The sequence below is a fragment of the Neophocaena asiaeorientalis genome, unplaced genomic scaffold, assembly GCF_003031525.2.
Source record: "Neophocaena asiaeorientalis asiaeorientalis breed wild unplaced genomic scaffold, Neophocaena_asiaeorientalis_V1.1 scaffold100, whole genome shotgun sequence".
Lineage (NCBI taxonomy): Eukaryota > Metazoa > Chordata > Mammalia > Artiodactyla > Phocoenidae > Neophocaena > Neophocaena asiaeorientalis.
Window position 1 is genome coordinate 9181861 of NW_020173955.1, and position 22599 is coordinate 9204459.

General features: G+C 46.0%; 1 protein-coding gene across 2 annotated transcripts in view; it reads right to left on the bottom strand.

Moving 5' to 3' along the window:
• Positions 1-16726: 16726 nt before the first annotated feature.
• Positions 16727-22599, bottom strand: part of SPTBN1 (spectrin beta, non-erythrocytic 1) — a 146327-nt gene continuing 140454 nt past the window's right edge. For both annotated transcript variants that reach the window (XM_024753040.1, XM_024753041.1), the window contains exons 32-35: positions 22072-22310; positions 20440-20613; positions 18891-18933; positions 16727-18062 (exon numbers count right to left, since the gene is read on the bottom strand). In XM_024753040.1, coding sequence (XP_024608808.1) covers positions 17844-18062; positions 18891-18933; positions 20440-20613; positions 22072-22310 — 675 coding nt within the window. In that variant the 3' untranslated portion in view covers positions 16727-17843. The remainder of the gene's footprint in view (positions 18063-18890; positions 18934-20439; positions 20614-22071; positions 22311-22599) is intronic.

Below are 22599 nucleotides of genomic sequence, written 5' to 3' on the forward strand. Positions count from 1 at the left end.
TTTTTTTGCGGTACATGGGCCTCTCACTGTTGTGGCCTCTCCTGTTGCGGAGCACAGGCTCCGGACACACAGGCTCAGCAGCCATGGCTCACGGGCCCAGCCGCTCCACGGCATGTGGGATCTTCCTGGACCGGGGCACGAACCCGTGTCCCCTGCATCGGCAGGCGGACTCTCAACCACTGCGCCACCAGGGAAGCCCCGTCTTTGGATTTTAACATGCAAGTAGGTCTAACCTTTCAACTTCATGTCTCCCTGAGAATTTGTAATGGAAAAGGGATTTATATTCACACCTGGGACCTCCTTATAATGTTTGCATTTTATTTGTGGAGTATCTTAATATGACCATTTGCTCTCATCAAAGAACCTCTGACGATAGACAATGTGACTGATTTAAATGGGGGTCAGAAACAGAATGCGGAGTGAGTGTCCAGCTTTGTGAGCTCACTGTGTGGCTCTGACCCACCTCAGAGCCTTCTGCAGGCAAAACCTAAAATGCCAGCAGATTTTTTGAAGCCTGAGGCTTACACAATTTTCAGGAAGGGAGCATTTTAAGGAGAAAAGAACATAAGTTGATGAATACAAAATCAGGTATAGGGCCTTTGTAGGGGCCTGAGCAAGTGAGGGGTCATGAAGCGTCAGCATCCTCAGCTTTGTGATAAATCCACCTCTGCTGCCCACCAGCGATGTGCAGGGTACCCCCCAAAACAGTGGCTAGTCCACAAAGATGGGAGCTGGACCCTACTGATGAGTTGCTGGTCTCCCCCAAGATAGCCAAACCCCTGGCTGACCACAGGCTTAACAGTTGTTGCAAACTCACCTAAAGCAATTTGCTTATTCACAACAGACTGCTTTGGTGAACATCTATGGCCTCCTCTGTAACCTCCCTACCAAGATACAATGAAAGTAATTCTTAGATTGAGTTCTGCCACCCATGCAAATGCTAACTAGCAGGCAGGCAAGAAACAGTCCTACAACCTATTCTGGGACCTCTGTGAATTCCCAGCTCTGTTCTGTGTATGGAAGGTTAACTAGATACAAATGTCACAATATTCTGGTTACAGGATATAGTCAGATTCAGGCACATGAATCACCCACTGAATATTTCAGAGTGTTTTTTTTTGTTTGCTAAGAATAAGGGTAGTCTCCTACATAAGAACAGTACCAATATTAAAATCAGGAAATTTAACTTTGATACAAACCTATTATCTAATTCTCAGTCCATATACAAATTGTGTCATTGTCTCAGCCATGTGGCTTTTTTGCCTCTGTCCAGGATCCACTCCAGGATCACACACTGCATTTAGCCATCAACACATTGCCTCCTTTAACCTGGAACAGTTCCTCAGTCATTTTTTGCCTTTCTTGACCTTGACATTTTGAAGAGTAAAGACCAGTTCATTTATAGAATGTTCCTCATTTTGGCTTTGTCTGATGTTTCATGATTAGATTAAGGTTATGCATTTTTGGTAGGAATGCTGCAGAGGTGATGCTGTGTCCTCAGCGCACCATATCAGGAGGCACATGATAAGGGCTTGCTCCATTACTGGGTGATGTTAATTTTGATGACTTAGTTGAGATGGGTACTCCAAGATTCCTCATTATAAAGTTACTGCTTCTCCCCTTCATAATTAATAAACAATATTCAGGAGGACATTGTGAGACTACATAAATATATGGTTCATCATGAAACTCACCCACTATTTTGGGCAACATTGGTGAGTTTCTAATTCCATCGTTTCTTTTATTTTTATTGTTGAATTTCTATTATAAGAAAGAATATTTATTTATTTATTTATTTCAGTATGAACTCACAGAATGTTATTCAATGGGTGGTTATCCATCATCACTAAAATTTTAAACCCTGTTTAGGTAAGAGTGTGAACGTCTGTAATTTCCAACCGACATCTTGTATACCTCTCATTTTACTGATGACATCCATTGGTCTAATTAACAGAGCCTCTATTGCTAGTCCAAGATAAAGACAGCTGAAGCATTTTTAGCAGCTTAATGATCCTTGCAGTATATATTCCTGAATTAGGAAAACTGAATACAGAGTATAGATTAAACCAAACATGCACACTTAGACCACAGTGCCTATGCTGAAGAATTTAAAGTAAATTATAGAATACATAACAGTGATTAAACCTGAGAGGTCAACAGAATGAAAAGCTGGGTAATGCTAAGAGGAAACGCACCCACCTCCTCCTGGAGCTAAATTAGTATGGTTTTTTGCTCTCTGTCTGAATTCAAGCTCAGCTCAGCTCAGCTCAGCCCTTCCATCTTTTGCTCTTGGAAATCCTCCTTGCCTGCTTGGAGCTCAGACTTTCTGCTACTGACCAAGCTGTAGGCTTAACAGCAAATGTCCTGTCCTCACTGGAGGAGGCCTGAGGTGGTCCAGCACTGGACCATCTGTAACTGGGCAGGTATGTCTGTCTAATGCTCAGATTCAATTCAAAAAAGCTCATTTGCCCTATGAAAGTCACTTCCTCCAGCCTAGACTTGACCCAGTAATAAAGTTGATATTTTGGCATTCTCCAAAGAATACCTCGTCTTATTTCTCAGCTGGCTTGGACCATGGCTGGGAAGAGGCAAAATTTATCAGAGCCCTCAACCTTCCAAGGTCCGCCCCTTCCATTTCTACTTCAAGGCAGTTAAGCAGTCTCCCCTCACTGACAACTCTCTCAGTCTTCAACACACTGATATGTCTTCAGATGAAGAGAAACACCTCAAAGCCCACCTCATCCTCCTCACTAAATGCCAGTGCTCTGCAGGATCCACGTCTGTGCCTCATTTCTCATTCTCACCTCCTCCCAAGTTGACTTTCCATCCAGTAGCCAGAATTATGCTGCGAAATGAAACCAAATCTCTTCTCTGCTCAGAACCCTCCACGACTCCCCATCACTCTCAGAGTAAAAGCCAAAGTCCTTACCATGGCCTACTGAAATACAAACATGGTTTAGATTACAAAATGGGTGGGTTAGACTAATTGCATCTTGCCTATGGTCTAGCCCCTTGCTACCTCTCTAACCTCTTCCTCCTACCCTTCCCTTGCTCACTTCTCTCCAGCCATTCTGGCCTTGTTTTGTTGCTCTAACAAACCAGGCACATTTTGTCCTCAAAACCTCTGCCCTGGCTGTTCCCTCTTTCTGGAACAATTTTTCCTCATTTAGCTGTATGACTCATTTCCTTACCTTCTCTGATATTTACCCAAATGTCATCTTCTCAGTAAGACCATCGCTGGACTCCCTACCTAAACTGCAACCCACCCCATACCTCCACCAAATACATACGCCTCTTTAATCTCTCTTCAGCACTTAAGAGCACCCAATATTATACATTGTATTGTTAATTGTCTGGGTGTCACCATTAAAATGTAAGATCTCTCGGGACAGGGCATACAACAGAAGAAAGAATTTGAAAGCTGGAATATAGAGAGATTATGTAGAATGCCACTGTTATGGACTAAATGTGTCCCCCTGCCCCGGCCAATTCATATGTTGAAGCCCTAGCCCCCAATGTGGCTGTATTTGGAGATGAGGCCTCTAAGTAAGTATTAAAGGTGGGATCCTGATCCAATGGGATTAGTGTCCTTATAAGAAGAGACACGGGAGAGTTCCCCTCCCAACTGCTTCTCTCTGTGTACACTGACAGGTCACACGAACACACAGCGAGATGGCGGCTATCTACAGCCTAGGAAGAGAGTCCTCACCAGAAACTGAATCTGCCAGCACCTTGATCTGACTTCTAGCCTCCAAAACTATGAGAAATATACTTCTAATTTTTACTCCACCAAGTCTGTGGTATTTTGTTATGGCAGCCTGAGCAGACTCATATAGCCACATAGAGAGGCTTTGTTTTAAAGGCACACAATAAGATGGTAGAAATAAATCTAATATGTGAGTAGTTACATAAATATAAAGAAATTAAAAAACAGAGATCACCAGACTAAATTTTTAAGAATCCAGGTAAATGTTACAGGAGACATGCCTAAAACATAAAATAATAGAAAAACTAGGTGGGGGAGAGGGTCAGGGAAGAATGGAAAAATAAACATTAGCCAAATGAAATTTCTTTACTAGCCAAATGAAATAATATCAGACAAAATAAAGTTTAAGGCAAAATCATTACTAGACAGAAAGATAGTAACTGCATAAAACTTCTAAACTTCGATTCATCAGGAAGATAATAAAAATTCTAATCTTGTATAGACTTAATAATGAAGCTTGAAACAACATAAAGCAATATTGATAGAATAATCCCCAACTCAATTTATGAAGCTCTCATAACCCTGACACCACAAACATGAAGCGACAGTATAAGAAAGGAAAATGATGCCAGGCTCACTCATGAACATGACTGCAAAAATCCTAAAGCTAATTTAGTAACCAAATATAGCTACGTAAAAACAAACAAAATAATACATCATGACTAGTTTATCTTAGGCATGCAAGTTGGGCTAGATAATATCACTGCTGTAATTCATTTTCCAACAAATTAAAGGAGAAAAAACACACATGATTATATCAATAGACAGACAGTTCTGCCACTAACACCTGCAGGGCTTGGGGCACAAGTACAGATGGACGCCACATATCATGAAAATGATTTTTTAAAGTTATAAATCAGTCTAGGAAACTGATAGATAAAATATGCTTTATCCTCCTATCTTGATAAATATACCTCCATAAGGACAAAATTTTTAAATACACACAAAGCCTTGGTTTTTTATAATATCAAGAACATGCAAAAACATCCAAGATGACTAAATTTAAGTATTATTCTGTATCTGGATAGTCTTTTAATGGACTGGCTATGTTTAGATGAATAATAAAGTGAAAACATATAATTCATAAGGTATACATTTGTTCCATAAAATATATTTTTCTCATTTCTGTTTTAGTAAAATTACTAATTTTGATGTTATAATCAAGATTTTCATATAATTTGTTGATAGTAATGATCTAAGTGATTGAAAATAAAATATAATTTTTATTGAAAGGATATAAAATTTGAACATATTTTCATCAAAAATATAAACTGAGATAAATGTGTAAAAATTGAAAAAGTAAAATTATTTTTATTAAATTTTCTAAGAGAGCTATTTTATTTATACCCAGGACAAAAGTGTAATGTATGCTTGTGAAGGCAAATTTGCAAATAAGTTTAACAGGCCTCAGGTTCTACCCCCAAACTTCCACCATACTGTAGACTATCTGTGGGTTAGATGTCATTGATTAAATATGAAATTAAGGACTAATCAAACAGTCTTTGAGGTTCCACATGCGTGCTGACCTAGCAGACACTCTTTTTCATTGTTCTGCTGAATAATGCCCCCAACAAAGATATCCACATCCTAATCCCAGAACCTAGGAATATGTTACATTCATTACACGACAGAGAGGAATTACGGTTGCTAATGAACTGACCTTAAAACAGCGAGATTATCCTGGATTATGCAGGTGGGTGCAATGTCATCACAGGGGTCCTTAAAAATGGAAGAGAGATGTAGATGTTCATACTGTGTCGTGAGAAGGATTTGCGTCCACTGTTGCTGGCTTTGAAGATGGAGGAAGGGGCCACAAGTCAAGGAGTTCAGCTCCCCTAAAAGCTGGAAAAGGCAAGGAAACAAATTCTTCTCTAGAGCCTCCAGAAAGGCAGCCCTGCTGACACCTTGATCTCAGCCCACTGACCCTTGTGTCCAACTTCTAACTTACAGAACTCTAAGAGAATAAGATTGTACTGTTTTCAGTCTCAAGTTTATGGTAACTTGTTAAGGCATCAAAGAGAAACTCATACTGCCACTCAGTTTTTTTGTTTGTTTGTTTGTTTTTGCGGTACACGGGCCTCTCACTGCTGTGGCCTCTCCCACTGCGGAGCACAGGCTCCAGACGCGCAGGCCCAGCAGCCATGGCTCACGGGCCCAGCCGCTCCACGGCATGTGGGATCCTCCCGGACCAGGGCACGAACCCGTGTTCCCTCCATCGGCAGGCGGACTCTCAACCACTGCGCCACCAGGGAAGCCCCTGCCACTCAGTTTTTTAAACCCATTCCTACATTGTTGGAATCCATCACCTCTTGAGGCAGAACCCTCCCTAATAGAAAATTAGAATGCCTTTTCCTGACCTCCCTTGCAGTGAGTGAGGGCACAGGGCCATAGCCTCATGTCTACCAATTATATGCACCTGCATGGCTGTAAAAACTGTAAGCCTGGTGCCCTGGCCCTCCTGGAGATGCTGGGAGCCTTAATAAGTTCCGTTTCTTCCTAATCAGCCAGAGTTGCTATTTGTGGATTGTGACTCAGAAGCCTCAGTGAACCAGGTGTGCACAGATAATTTATTCAAAAGGAAAAAGAAATTGTCGAATTCAGGAGAGGAAGTTTACCCTAGCTGGTAGTCAAAGAAACTCAAAGCAAGCTCGAGATGCTGTATTATACCTACTAAAAATAAAAACAATCGTTTTTGTGGCAAGAAGGTTACTTTTGTTTACAGCTAGTAAATAAACGGATGCATTGTTTGGAAAGCAGTAATGGGAAAATGAAGTGAAATCTGTAAACATGTTCTTAGCTTTTGACCTACCAATTCCCAATAAAATGTGGCAAAGTGTGTGGTAAGATGAAACAACTATTTGTGTATTTGTGAGAGAGATTACTGATGCAGGCTTAAAATGTGTTGGGCTGGGAATGATAAAATTTGCATTAGGACCCCAGAAGATTTTAGGGAGCAAGGGATAAAGACCCAATCTCAGTTTCCCAAAATGTAAAGTTCCTGAAGCTGTCAGATGACCAAGGTCAAGACCCAGAGCTGGAAAGGGCAGTGAATCCCCAGAGAGAACATCTCCACAAAGGTGGAGCTGACCAAGCTCTGACTTCGTTCTTCCCAACGGCAGTTCTCTGGGGCCATGAACTCCCTCCATGTAGGGCCATTTCACAGGCCATACTCCCCTTTAATCACCTGCCTGGGTACACACCTCGTAAGCCTGTCTCTAGACCCTGCCCAGCTGTCATCACTGAGGGAGCCAGGCACCCAGCACCCAGCCTGCACTCAGGCTTTTTCATTTAAACTGGAGAGAATCATTTGTATGGGATCAATAGGAATACATGTTGTAGCAAATAGCAAACAGGTGAATTCCCAGCTCACAACAATTGCCCCTATTTGAGAAGAGCCGCACCACAGAGGTGGACCTGAAGTAATGACGTGCAATGTCCCTGCAACTTAACCCTGACCTCTGGCCACCTCCTAGGAGTAAACAACTGACCTAAGCTGTATCAACTTTTTTTTGGGGGGTACGCGGGCCTCTCACCGCTGCGGCCTCTCCCGCTGCAGCGCACAGGCTCCGGACGCGCAGGCTCAGCGGCCATGGCTCACGGGCCCAGCCGCTCCGCGGCATGTGGGATCCTCCCGGACCGGCGCACGAACCCGCGTCCCCTGAATTGGCAGGCGGACTCCCAACCACTGCGCCACCAGGGAAGCCCAGCTGTATCAACTTTTGACACTTGAAGGGAGAGACTGAAGTTGGTTGAAGCTGTTACCTTAATGCTAGTGTCCATATACTCCCGCTGCTGAGGCCTCCGCGGACCGCGACCCATGGAGACCGCTGCCGCCATTAGGCCTCGGACTTCACGTCCTGGGTCCGGCCAGTGGGCAGCCGTGGCGAAGGCTCTGGAGCTCTGCAGGACACAGCCCTTGGCCTGTCCCTGGGCCCCCCGGCTCACTTTCCAGCCTCGAGGCCGGAGGGCCTGGAGGGCCCCAGGGAGAAGGCCGAGACCCGCCTCCACCCGCGCTCTCTGCTGTGAGGACCGCACTGTTTGCTGAGCGTGGGCGGAGCCGCAGCCCTCAGGGTCCCGCGATAATGGCTGTGCGCCTGCGCCACCCCTGTTACACAACCAGTGGTTCTGGCACATCCAGATCCAGCTTGTGCTCCTCATTTCTCAGCAGAGACCCTCTCCCTTTCCTCTGGGGTACGTTCACACTCACACACCCACTTCCACAGAGCCCGGGCTGGCTGTGCAGGATGCCAGCGAGATCCGGACCAACATCCTTCCTAGAAGCTGAAGGTAACACAGCTGAATGGGGGTGAGGCAGCGGGGCCGGGACGGTGACGGCGTCAGCTAGAACTTTTCAAAGCTTCAGGACACTCGGAGGCGCTGCGGGCTTGCTTCTCCTAGCTCGGGCGGGGCTCACTGTCTTCTGTTCCCTACAGTGACAGTTCTGGTCTCAGCTATAACAACACCCCGGTGACAAGTGTCTACTTCACAGGGTCACTGTGAGGCTAGCCGAATTAGCACGTGTGAAATGATGTGGTGGCACCCGATGCATACAGTAAGAGCTCAGCAAACTGGCCACCGGTCACAGCTGGGGCAGAAATAGCACTCCTCTTGGTTGGGCCCCAAGAGCTATGACGACAGCCCTGGGGTGGAACGCGGGCCCTCCACTTCTCCCAGCTCACATCCCAAAGATCTGAGACACGAGGGGAGGCATGTGGTGACGTTCCCACAGCCAGGCTGCTCCCCTGAGAAGCAGCTGTGATAGAGAAATGACGGAAATGCCAAGTGTCACAATTAAAAAGATAATGTGCCGACAGGTTCATCTTTGCAAACTGTTCTGCTATGGAATTTAAATCCTCCCCCTCCTAACTGAGGAATGCCAAGGATTTCTGCCTCCCCTTCTTTTCCAAAGACCAGTGCAGCCTCTTCCAACCAGACCACTGACCCAAGCGAATGGCTTCCCCTGAACCCTGCCTCAGCATCCCAGCCCGGTCACATGGGACACCCTTGGCCTTTTGAGTCATTCATATTCTGGATACTTCTACCTCCTGTCAGTGATGAGAGATTTTGTAAGAAATACGGTGCTGAGTGGCAAGGGAGCAGCTCCCTCATGGTGTAGGGCCCCCAGGGACAGCGTGCAGACCCTCACAGATTGTCTTTCGACCAAATGAGGTTCCAACCACCAACTCAGGCACTTGGCACTCCCCAGAGAAACAGATAATTATCACCTTCAAAGGTGAGGGCTTTACTTCAAAAGAAAAATAAATCCAGTTATTTAGCCAAGCATTTGGTTAATGCATAAATTTACAGCATCCCAACATCAGCTCCTTTCCCTGCTGAGCTGTACCAATGTCTGAAGTAACCCCCCACTGACTGCTGGAGAAGGGAACCCTGCAGATGCGAGCAAGCAGGACTAGACCCTTAGGGCCTCTTCGGACTCATTAACCGGCATCTGTTCTCTGAAGCCAGGTGCATCCCAAACAAGCACCTTGGAGGGAAAGCCCAGGGCCCTCCGTGCAGTCAGGGGGCAAGCTTGGATACATTAGCAGGTGCTTTAAATGCTGGGAGCTTCAGGCCTCATTCCAAGAGGTTTTTTCTAGAACTGTTGTTCCTCCTTTTTTTTACATATTTATTGGAGTATAATTGCTTTACAATGGTGTGTTAGTTTCTGCTTTATAACAAAGTGAATCAGTTATACATATGTTCCCATATCTCTTCCCTCTTGCGTCTCCCTCCCTCCCACCCTCCCTATCCCACCCCTCCAGGCGGTCACAAAGCACCGAGCTGATCTCCCTGTGCTATGCGGCTGCTTCCCACTAGCTATCAGTTTTACATTTGGTAGTGTATATATGTCCATGACACTCTCTCGCTTTGTCACAGCTTACCCTTCCCCCTCCCCACATCCTCAAGTCCATTCTCTAGTAGGTCTGTGTCTTTATTCCCATCTTACCCCTAGGTTCTTCATGACATTCTTTTTTATATATACAATGGAATATTACTCAGCCATAAAAAGAAACAAAATTGAGTTATTTGTAGTGAGGTGGATGGACTTAGAGTCTGTCATACAGAGTGAAGTAAGTCAGAAAGAGAAAGACAAATACCGTATGCTAACACATATATATGGAATCTAAGAAAAAAAAAGTTCCTCCTTTTTTAAAAGAAAAAGTAGCTTTCAGAGAAGCTCCCCCTTTTCCCAAACCCCACCCCTCTTTGGGGGCCAGCACTCTCATGGTGAGATATGCAACATTTGAGGAACCAGGAAGAAAGTGGGGGCTTTAGCACCCCGACACTCACACATAATCTCCATCAACCTCCTCCACCCCCCTCACCCAAGCCACCCCTTGAGGTTGTTATTCATTGACGTGGCTTTCTCAATCTTACGTCGTAATGGACAATGGGGGCCCATCCCACCCATGTCCACTGTAATGGCCGGTGGTTTGGATACCAGGAAGGCACCCTGGTTGCCTGAGTGATATCTCTTGCAGTAGGTGTGGTTCAGGGATGGTGCAAAACCTAAATGAATCCTTCCAGAGTGAAACTCAGGGCTTTGTTCTATGTTTGGGAGAAGAGGAGCCCTCTCCCTCCTCCTAGACGTGAACAAGGACATGGCCTCGGAGGTGCTGGCAGTCCCCATCCCCAGGAGGGAAGCCACGCTGAGGCCAAAACTGACCCATGGAAGAGGTTGACAGAATACAGAGATATCACCTGCAGTCCTGAGAAGATTGGAGAATTTCTGGAGCAGATCAACCCATGGACTGGTTCTACCCCAGGATGTTTTAGTTGTATGAGCTGACGAAGTCTGTTATTCACTGCACTGGGAAGTGGAGTTTTTGTTATTGAATTGGGAAGCACTCTAATAAGATAATAAGATCATCTTTGGAAAAAAAAAAACAACACAGAGAGCCTCCTCCTGGCAGTGGGAGCAGACTCATTCCTTCAACCCCCTTGTAAAGAAAAGATGACCCAGCCTCTGATAAAGCCCATGGTATGGAGTATAGCATACTGAAGCTCCACTAGAGCCGGCACTTAGTAGGTGCTTTGGCAAGGTGATGAGGGAATATTCGTCACTTGGCTGCACAGTAACCAGTCTGGGCTCAGAGCCCACGCTCTTCCCCAGAAGAGCAAAGGCCAGGCAAGCCAGATACAGCACTCAGATCAGGTACCCAGGAAAGCCCAGGGGAGAGATGTGACAGACGCATGGAACAGATGGCAGCGGGAAAGGGCCCGCCAGCACACCTGCAAACACAGGGGCAGACACACACTCTTCAAGGCCTTTTTAGCTGCAGTCCTGGCACCCATCCCTAGGATGGCGGCCCTGGGTGGGAGATTAAAACTTTGAGAGATTGTCTCCCTCACAAAACCAAAGCTGGAGGAACAGCAACACTGGAAATCATCCTCCGTGACAGGGAAACTCAAATGGTTACCGAATGGAGCAGATCCTCCAGGGAGAGGGCTGTAAGCCAAGGCTTCCTCAGCTCCCTGGAGAAAGGCCCAGGCTCCGGAAGGCAGGATGCCCCACCCCTGGAGAAAGGCCCTGTGGGCTTAGGGAAGAGAAAATTCCCTTTCCCTTTAAAGCAGCAGTTCCAGGAAACTCCACTAATGTTCCGCCTCCTCCATTCCCACTCCCAGACACAGTGGGTCCCCAGAGTGTGATAAACATTGGAAGGCACGAGTGGAAACTTGTGCTGGGGCCCAGATGTGGAGCCCTGTGGGATAGCCGTGTGTGGGGAGCAGGGCAGGGGGCAAAGCGGAGGGAGCCCTGCTGTGTCCCTGCCCCTCCAGCAATTAACGTGAGTTTGAAGCGAACACTGACAACTAGGGCAGCTCAGGCAACAAACCCCACATTTGGGGATTAGAAAACTGGGGTGTTTCTGAGGATGCTGGTCTTCCAAGCTCCTTTGCAGAGCAAAGAGACAAATGAGGTGCTACGTCAGAAAAATCTGAATTCTACAAATAATTCTACCCACTGTCACCAACCCCCTAAATCACCCCAGTTCATGTGAGTCTTGTGTCGGTGGCACAGCCTCAGCTTGAGTGAAAATTCCCTGAACAGCATAGGAGAGAAGCATCAGTTTCTCACATGTCTTGACTCCTAATTTAAAGTAATGGGAGAGAGTAGGTCCCTCCAATTCCACTTCCTGAATCCCTCCTTTTAGAAGGAGAGCCTTTTACAAAAACATACAGAGCTCCAAACAGGATATAACATTCTTTCTCAAAGTCAGGCCAATTGGTAATTTTTTTTTTTAACAAGTTGAAAAACTTATTTTTCTAGGGTGGCCTGCATTCTTTAACCTTTGAAAAACTTTGAAGCTCACATTTATTTCTCCCTTGGGAAGTCTTTACTCAGTTATGAAAGTAACAGAAGAGCACTTCACATTAAGCGCTTGACCTAGCAAACTGGCCCAAAATAAGGAAGGTTGCTGGAGGGAGGGGGGTCGTGGAAAGATAGAGAAACTAATTTAAAAACGTATATATACACATAAACCACACAAATGAAACGAGCTTCAGACAGCCAAAATGACTAGGGAACACCCACATATGGATCGGGGGTGAGCATTAAATATAACAATTATTTGTAGAACTAAGACTACACGAGGGTTCAGCGGGAGAGGGCAGAACTACTTGCTCAGACATTTTAGATACAATAAAACGACCCAGACGTGGGGTAAAGGGGAGAACGGAGAAACCACGTACAAAATGTTTTTCAAAAATTGTTCTCAGCACTCCTGGACAAAAATTTTTATCCCAGAGAAATGAAGGTGTATGCTCACACAAAAAAACCACACATAGGGCTTCCCCGGTGGCGCAGTGGTTGAGAGTCCGCCTGCCGATGCAGGGGACACGGGTTCGTGCCCCGGTCCGGGAAGATCCCACATGCCATGGAGCGGCTGGGCCCGTGAGCCATGGCGGCTGGGCCTGCGCGTCCGGAGCCTGTGCTCTGCAACAGGAGAGGCCACAACAGTGACAGGCCCGCGTACCGCAAAAAAAACCCAAAAAAAAAACCCCAAATAAAAGCCACACATAAATGTTTACAGCAGCTCTATTTGTAACAGCCCCAAAACTAGAAATTATCCAGATATCCTTCAGTAAGTGAATGATTAAGCAAATGGTGGTATATCCACCCCATTTAATAGCACTCAGCAATAAAAAAAAGGTATGGATACATACAATCCACACAATAACCTGGAAAAATCTCCAGAGAAGTATGCCGAGTGAAAAAACGGCCAATCCTAAAAGATTACATCCTGGGTGATTCCATTTATACATCATTCTTGAAATGACAAATTTATAGCAATGGGAAACAGACTGGGGGTTGGAAGAGATTGAAGGCGGTGGGGCTGGCTACATAAAAGGGCAGCAGGAAGCATCTTTGTGGTGATGGACATGTTCTGTATCTTGAGTATATCAAATATTCTGGATGTGATACTGTGCTATAGTTTTGCAAGATGACACCACTGGGGGAAACTGGGTAAAGGGTACCGAATTACTTCTTACAACCCCGAGTGAATCTACAATGGTCACAAAATTTAAAGGTTTAATTAAAAAAATAAAAACTGTTCTCAGCAATTATATTGGTGGTGGTATTATTGGTATTCTGAGTTGATGCGTGTAATTTGGGATAAAGCACATGAGTAATTATAGGATATTCTAATTCTATGGCTCCTGTACCCTTGAAAGCCATGATCCTGAGTGAAAATGATTAGGACGTAATACAGGAAAAACCTCTACAATCCTGAATTCGAGTTATTTTTTCTTAGCTCTATCTACTGATAGGCCTAGAAAACGAGGACCAACCCAGTAGCAACGAGCATTGCTAGCACACAAATTATCGTTTTCAAAATACCATTTTACACTAAAAGAAACCAGGTTTTCTTAGAGGAATCTCTGATTGCAGGTCCGGGGGCAAGACATGTACTGGATGAGCCCGGGACAGTGCGTCATGCCAGATAAGGAGGAAGGGGATATCAAAAGGACTCAGAAGCCAACTTGAAGGGACGTCCACCAGCCAAAGACGGGACATCTTTAAATTTCAAAAAGGGTAATTTCATCAGTGGTCAGTGTTGGGAAGTGGGAAGTGAATGATTTCACCATGACTCTCAATGATGAGAAAAAGTCCTGAGCTTCGGTGGATAGTTTTACCTTTTTTCTTTAATTTATGCTTTTTTGGGTTATGGATCATGCTTAGAAGGACCAGCTTAAATCATGGTGAAGACTCAGGCATTTACCCTGTCTGTCCCATATGAATTCTACCACTAGATGGAATATTCAAATATTCCAACGAATAAATGAAGAGAATGTATTCAGAGGGAAATATCATAGCTGCCCCCCCCATACACCACCAATCCTAAAAGTGCCAAAACGTTGGTGAGAAGATAGCCATGTGTCCACCGCTCAGCCTGATATACTCTATTTCATTCACTGAAGACCTGTAGGTTATACAAAGCATCATCACTCTAAGTACCGCCAAGAAAACACAACGCTGAGGCTTGGGAATTGCAGATGCATTCCAACTTTAGAGACGTTCAAATGTGACCAGAGCGGCCTTTAATCAAGAATGCCTCCTGAAAGACTTAATTTACTGCTTCTCACTTCTCAGATGCATACACAGAAATACCAGTTTTATTACCCGTCCGGTACCACTAAAAATTCAGGTAAAATAGTACACTATAGCGACAAAAATAAATGTGCGCAACTCTCAAAACGTTAAGCAGTGCGTGATTTTTACAGAATTCCGTTATTTACCTTGACAGGACTGAAGATCACGATCTTATACGGCCTGTAACTTCCCCCTGTGAACATGTCTTCATTCGGATTTTCTAATCCCATGTGCTGACATCAGCTCCTGATGACCCACTGAAGCCATTCTTCTGCGGCTGCTTCTCCTGCTGCCCATCATCTTCCACTTTCAGGCCTCAGGCATCCTCAGCAAGGGCAGTGAAGAGAGCATGTACCACCAAAACCAGGTATCGGGGGTCTGCAAGCCTCTGGAATTACGTGCAAGGTGTTCCATCCACATCTACTTTCTATGGGAATCTGGGGTTGCTGGTTAGTTTCCTTTTGAGTGTGGCCTGCCTGCCCCCTGCCTGGCTTTGTCAGGTAGGCTGTAATCAATCATGATGATGATGATGATTTTTTTAACATCTTTATTGGAGTATAATTGCTTTACAGTGGTGTGCTAGTTTCTGCTTTATAACAAACTGAATCAGCTATACACATACATATATCCCTATGTCTCCTCCCTCTTGCGTCTCCCTCCCACCCTCCCTATCCCACCCCTCCAGGCGGTCACAAAGCACCGAGCTGATCTCCCTGTGCTATGCGGCTGCTTCCCACTAGCTATCTATTTTATATTTGGTAGTGTATATATGTCCATGCCATTCTCTCACTTCGTCCCAGCTTACCCTTCCCCCTCCCCGTGTCCTCAAGTCCATTCTCTACGTCTGGGTCTTTACCCCTGTCCTGCCCCTAGGTTCTTCATGACCTTTTTTTAAAATTTTTTTGGTTCCATATATATGTGTTAGCATATGGTATTTGTTTTTCTGTTTCTGACTTACTACACCTCACTACAAATAACTCAATTTTGTTTCTTTTTATGGCTGAGTGATATTCCATTGTATATATGTGCCACACCTTCTTGATCCATTCATCTGTCGATGTACACTCAGTTTGCTTCCATGTCCTGGCTATTGTAAGTAAATAGAGCTGCAATGAACTTTGTGGTACATGACTCTTTTTGAATTACGGTTTTCTCAGGGTATATGCCCAGTAGTGGGATTGCTGGGTCATATGTTATTTCTATTTGTAGTTTTCTAAGGAACCTCCATAGTGGCGGCATCAATTTACATTCCCACCAACAGTGCAAGAGGGTTCCCTTTTCTCCACACCCTCTCCAGCATTTACTGCTTGTAGATTTTTTGATGACGGCCATTCTGACTGGTGTGAGGTGATACCTCATTGTAGTTTAATCATGATTATTTTCTAAGATGCTTTTTCTTAAGTAAACATTTTGGTCAGAGGTTCACCTGTTGAGAATTGAACAACTTGATTCCAATCCTGAGTAAGGCGAGGGCAAGGGAGCAACATGGTGAGATAAATGGCCTTGGGTGCCTGGGGGGGTGCAGGTGGGGGTAGGGGGAATGAACAGTGAGGTCTCAGTTCACCTGAGGGCAACAGAAAGCCCTGATGCTAGTCAGCTGTGAGGCCCAGGACTCACAGGATGTCAAGGTAGGCGTGTCCCCTGCGGAATAAACTACTGAAAAGTCTATAGTACTGGCACGCATTGCTACTTTACGTAAGAAAACACGCAAGTGGTACGGAGTCGATACACACAGATAAACTAGGACGAGTACAACACACATATCTAACCCACGATCCTACGCTGGCATCAGCAAACTGGCCCACGGGCCACACCTGGCCTGTCATCTGTTTTTGTACAATCTGTGTAAAATTGATTTTTACATTTTAAATGTTTTTAAAAAATCAAGAAAGAATATGGTGTGGCACATGAAAATTATACGAAATTCAAATCTGTGTCCACACATAAGGTTTTACCGGAACACAGCCGCGCCCACTGGTTACACATCATCGATGGGTGCCTCTGTATTACACAATGGCAGAGTTTCAACAGACAGAGTACGGCCTACAGAGCCTAAAACATTTACTTATCTCTGGCCATTTACTGAAAACGTTGTCTAACCCTTGCCTCAGAGCTCAGGTTTAGCGAGCTCTCTGGTAACTTTTTTATACGTGGAAGATAAAATCTGGATGTAGAGCTGCAAAACGTTCCATATTTATTACTCCGTTTATTGTAACTTTCAAAGCTGGGGTACCAGACACGCACAAGAATGCAAAATAGGAACCCAGATGGACGGTCTAATGTTTCCCGTTTGCTGTTTCTCACTTTGCAAATTCCCTACATGGCGTGCACGCAAGGAGAGAAAAAACAACAATTACCCACCGTGCTAGATTTAAAAGCATTTAATGACATAGCATATATTTAACAGATAGGGCAAAAGTCGAGAGGTACAGGTCATAACAACTGAGCACCGGGCCTGAGTAACCACCTCCCTGCTCAGGCCCAGCCTCTGGAGTTCATTCCTATCAATGCCATTTTGATTGTGCAGTAAGATGAAAATTGTCATTACAATCGTTACAGTGACAGAGAAATGCACACTATGTATCAAATAGCAAGGTAATGAAGCAAATTGTAACACCGTGTGGCAACGCACAAGCAAGTAACCATTAGGGTAACAGGACTTTGTCCAGTAAATGCTTCAGTTCCACTTGTACACTTACCAATGATTTAAAGGGTTTATTATACATCTAGTTTTATTATACTTTGTACTAGAATTATCTCAAACATACAATATAATGTATTTCAGCAAAAAAAAAAAAAATTTTGAAATTGAAATTACAGATTATTTAAAACAGTATCAGTTTTCTATTCCTTCTTGGATCCTGACATTCTTAACCGTCGTCCAGGCTGATGCGGAAGAGCCGCATGTCGTGTGTTAGTAAGTGATGCCAGATACAAACGGTTTGGTCTGTAGAGTTAACAATGGAGCTGCACTGTGGCTGCAGCGAGATCATAATACACAATCTGTTTATTCCAGGTTAGACCCAGCACTTCTAATAGTCAAGACTCAAGGTAACCACTGGAAGTAAATGGAAGAGAATGGTGTTGGGAAGTTGGTACATTTTGTCTGTGGTGAACACAGGAAGTACTGTTTAAGCACCGCTGCCTTGCATACCAACAGCACTAGAGGCGGGTTATTTCCAACACAGCCTCACAAAATTGAGGAACCGTTTAAATATTGAGATCTAATCTATATAATTTCGTTAAAAAAAATCTGGTCTTCCCTCTGCACCTCAAGCTTTTTTGTAACTTGGAGATAAAGTGTTTAGGTGTATTTTCCCCTTCCCCGCCCCCCGCCCCGAGAAATGCTCTATAAATTAAAAGAAAAAAATCAACCACATTGAGGAACATTTAGGCACAGAGAGTAATGTGTTGGTTCTGAGCTTGCATGCTGGAATTTCACTGAAAAGGTTAAAAGAAGGGCAGGAGGTGACGGAAAGGAGTTCACTTCTTTTTGCCAAAAAGGCTGAACCTCTTTTCTTTGTCTTTCTCTTTGTCCTTCTCCCGTTTGCCGGGACTGGACTCGCTGGTGATGGTGACAACGCTGGTGGGCAAGGTCTGAGCCCGGCTGGATGCTGGCGTGCTCTGGGTGCTGGCGGACACCTCGTGTTTATCGGAGGAGATGGCAGAGGAGATGGCCTGGATCCATGTGTTCATTTCCTCCTGGATGAAGGAGGGGACACAGGTGAGACTCAACTAGGAGGGACGGGCATGAGATGCTCTCGGTCCACCTGGGTGACCGTGTGAGCCTCTGTGGGCTGGAAGGCTTGGGAACGGTGTGTCTGCCTGAGAGGGGAAAGCGGTTCCCAAACGAACCTCTGCTTTGTCAGGACAGTAGTGAACGTGATTGAACGCTCACCAGAATTTCGGTTTACGGTACCTGAAGGTCCTCACTCTAGTATGTGGCCCTACAAACGTGGACGAGGTGGAAAGACTGGTCTACAGTAGGGTGTCAGATCCCACCCTAGAAGATGCTTTTTCTTTTCCTTTTTTAAACTGAAATATATTTGACGCATAACATTGTATAAATTTAACAGAAGTTGCTCTTTTCGAATTTAAAGCCCTGCATACGTGTTGTTTTCCCATCAGCTGACCCTCTCTCGTCTCAAGGAGGAGCACAGCCATGCAATGGTTGGTTAAAGGCAGTGGGGCGCAGTGGGTGCAACGGGGAGGCTCCTGACTGGGCTGCAGGATCCACACCCAGTCCTGGGACCTGCTCCCTGTGCTTCACCCACAGTTCTCCTCCGCGGACTTTAAGGGACCCTGTACTAGGTCTCCTGCCGTGGCGGGAGGGCAGTGAGATGACATTCACCGCCTCTGAGAGATACAGGAGAACTGAACACCTGCCAGCGTTCATGACCGTGGAGGCCAGAGGACAGAAGCCACCACTGGATCATTACTTATGTGAAGAACATCATAAATAAAGCTCATCGGGCCACCAAACACTTGCAAACTTCTAAGTATCGGAAAAAATGAAACTTAGAAACTTACATCGTCTTTGGCTTGGAAGAGGTACTCATTGCCGTCATTTAGTCTGTAATTCGAAGGAAGAAACTCAGTCACAATATAACTTAAGGAAGAAAAAAAAAAAATCCCCCAACTCTCATGTGGGATACAAGCAGGCCGCAGGAATCACACCAGAAATGCCCGTGGGAACTCTGCACACGTCGCCCACCGTGCCGGGGGCCTGCACAGGCCCAGCAGCTGCGCCCCGGGGCATCAAGAAGTCATATAATTGGGCATAGGTAAATGGGTGTTTCAATCACTGGAAGGATTCAAAAAGCTCCAAACATGTCAACACCTGGATCTGTTGTGGCAAAGACCACTGGGGATGGCTGATCACTGCTCTAAACTGAACGCAGAAGAAAGCTCTTTAAAACCCACGGGCCCTCCCGAAATTCTGCCACTGGACTTACATCCCCCACATTAACAAACACCAGGCCTTCTGAACTGACACCCAGAAAAGTTCTCCTAGACTTCTCTTCTTATACACCTCTCAGAACAAAAGAATCTGCCCTGGCCGGGCTATCGCTGTGACATGGAGAGGACACTGGCTGGGAGGGCCCCTCCTTCTCTGCTGCGTCAAGAGGAAGCTGGTGTTGCCGATGCAGAGGAGGTAAATGCCCTCTGCCGATATCCCGACGCTCTGAAGCTGCATCAAGGAAGTACAAAGTGGGCGTGCAGCCAGGGTGGGTGCCAGGCTGGCCGCGCCTGGTCTTACAGCGTGTAAAGCGTCCCAGGTCCCTGGGGCCTGCCTCCAGTGCCCGTCCAGGGCTCAAGGAATCACCCCATTTGAACTGCTCTCGTTTGTGGTCCTTGGCCTCGTCCAGCTGGCATGAGGCTCACGTGTAACTGAGGACCAAAGTTTGCTTTTCAAATCCCAAAGCAACAGATCAAGTTAGCATCAGACTAAGTATCGTCCTAACCACTAACATGTTTACTTTTCATGCTTTTAAAAGAAAAACAGGTTTTTCCTGCCCATTTCCAAGTACAAGCCGAACTTCAGAGCTTGGATCCACTCTGTTGGGAGTCGTATGTGTTGTACAGGGTAGAGACGTTTGGAACTGAATGGTTCCAGAGGCATCTGGAACATCCGCCGGGTGAGTCAGGGGAGCACAGGGCCCCTCCCGCCCCTTCCTGTTTGTCTCCACCTGGCTCCGGGATGACTCACTTGACCCATCTCCAGATAAGTCATGAGCTAAGAACAGCATCTCCTGGGTCTGGATTAGCTGCAAAGACGGGGAAACTATTTTTCTAAGCTTCCCTTAAACTGTGAAATGTGACTAGCTCACCTTGTCTCAGGAAACACTAAGTTCCAGCTTATAAAAAGGAAAGTTCCTTTTCTTCCATGTTCAGTTGTGCCGTTAACCGGCCACAGAGCCCAGAGATCCTAACCAAGACGTGTGCCTATCCAGTTTGTCACTTTGTTGGTGATTTTTTAAACAGCAGAGGAGAGGAATCAACCGATCACAGCATCTATCTAAGAGAACCAACCCCCAGAGTGAAAATAAACACACACCCACTCTCTGGCAACGCTCACCTTAGCTTGAACACATGTTTCTTCTTTTTGTAATCAAGGGCCACTTCACAGATGGCTTCTTTCAAACTCACAGGGACCTCGCTGTGGTAGGGAATTCCGGAAGCAGCTGTCTTTGCATCTTTGTAGAAACCCATTTCTTGGTTATTTATGACACAGTAAACATTGTGCCAGGACCTGAGTAGTAAAGAAAGGAGCTTCAAGTTTCTGCTCCACACTCCCTTCAAGAACTAAGGGTCTGATTAACACGAAAATGATCCTCACACAACACGGCATGATCCCCTGTTAAAAAAGCCCTTCCTAAATCCTGCTAAAGATACGCAGTGGAACAAAATTCCTCTGTGGACTCCCAAGACAAGACACGTACTGCTAGTGGCAGGTTTTTTGTTTTGTTTTGTTTTGTTTTTGTGGTACGCGGGCCTCTCACTGTTGTGGCCTCTCCCGTTGCGGAGCACAGGCTCCGGACGCACAGGCTCAGCGGCCACGGCTCACGGGCCCAGCCGGTCCGCGGCATGTGCGATCTTCCTGGACCGGGGCACGAACCCGCGTCCCCTGCATCGGCAGGCGGGCTCCCAACCACTGCGCCACCAGGGAAGCCCTAGTGGCAGGTTTTCGAGGGCCACTCCTCACTCTGAGTTTGAAGAAAACCACAGTGCACTCTTTCATTACAGAAAGGTACTCTTGGCTCTGACGGGAAAGACTTTTTTGCTGGTGTTTGGTACACGCTTGTGGTAACAGGGTACAGGCCAAGCTCCTTACTGGAAACACGCCTGTCCTTAGGCAGCTCTTCCACCTCAGCTTCATTCTGTAATGAAGTGGCCTGGCAACGTGACAGGGAGGGGGAGGCACACCCAGGGCCACTAGCACTTACAGTACACTGGCTGAATTAGAATAAGGTAGCCTTTCCCCCCAGGGTACAGCAAACTGTCCTAATATACCGCTTTTATCAGAACAAGACACTTTACTGCCACCTGCCTGTATTAACAAATAAATCTATAATGTCCCCAATGCGGATGGCAGCTCTTAGATGGGATTCCCTTGTACAGTGTACAACCTGTACAACCGTACATGGTGGTCCCAGGCAGTTTAGTTTACTGGTTAAGCACACAGGCTGTGGAATCAGATGAGTTTTACCCTAGCTGTGCCATTTACTAGGAAGCTACACTGAGTGAGCTTTCTTAACCTCCCAGAGCCTCAGTTTCTTCATTTGTAAAATGGAGATAATACAAGTAGGGCTACTGAGAGATAATGAATATAAAGACTGATATGGAGATAAGGCAGGGGAAATGGTGAATGTCTTAAAACATCCCACAGGAGGGAAACCACAGTGAAATCATTTCACTCTAGGGAAGACTCCCCCACCTCAATCTAGCGATATTCCTTCTCAGGAGGAACTACTAAGGCCTCTTCTTGCTGTTCCCACACACACACACGTAACTCTTCCTTCTCTCGGTGAATAAAAAAGCACTCTACTGCCACTTCCCAACGTCAGTCCCGAGAAGGATGTAACGGCGGGAAGCTACAGAACAAATCAACCACATAAACACACACTCCCCTTTCGATCAAGAGTGGCCCCACCCCCAGCTCTTAATGGGCCGACTCCCCCCGGGACCGCCTCAGCCTCTGTGCTGTTACCTGCTTGAGGCCTTCTTATTGTGGGCCTCCCACTCGTGCTTCCGATTCAGGAAGCCTTCCATCTGGGCCAAAGGCGTCTCCTGGGTCCTGGCAGGCAAGGTGGCAGCACTCTGGGCCGGGAGGGCAGTCTTGGCTTTGCGCTCGGAGGTGGGAGAGGGGATGGGGCTGGACTCTTTCGAGCTTGTCCTCTGTTCTGCAGCGCCATTGACCATTTCGCTCGTGTCCACCGTTTCTGCCATCTAGGGACAGCGGAGAGGCCGTTCAGCTAACCCTGTGAGCCCCCGGGGTGACCACATACGCTCTGACTCGCACACGTGGCTGTGTATAAATGCCTGGCACAGATCGAGGCAGTACAGTAAAACCATTGCACATCCCACAAAGCCAGCTGGACACCAAGGACATTAGAAGGTGGGAATGGATTAATACCCGCCCGTTTACGGGGAAATGAGAAAAGCGAAATGCCAGGATGAGTTTTACTGCACTCTGTTCCTCTGATCAATCCATTTTCTCTAATAGAACTCAGATCAT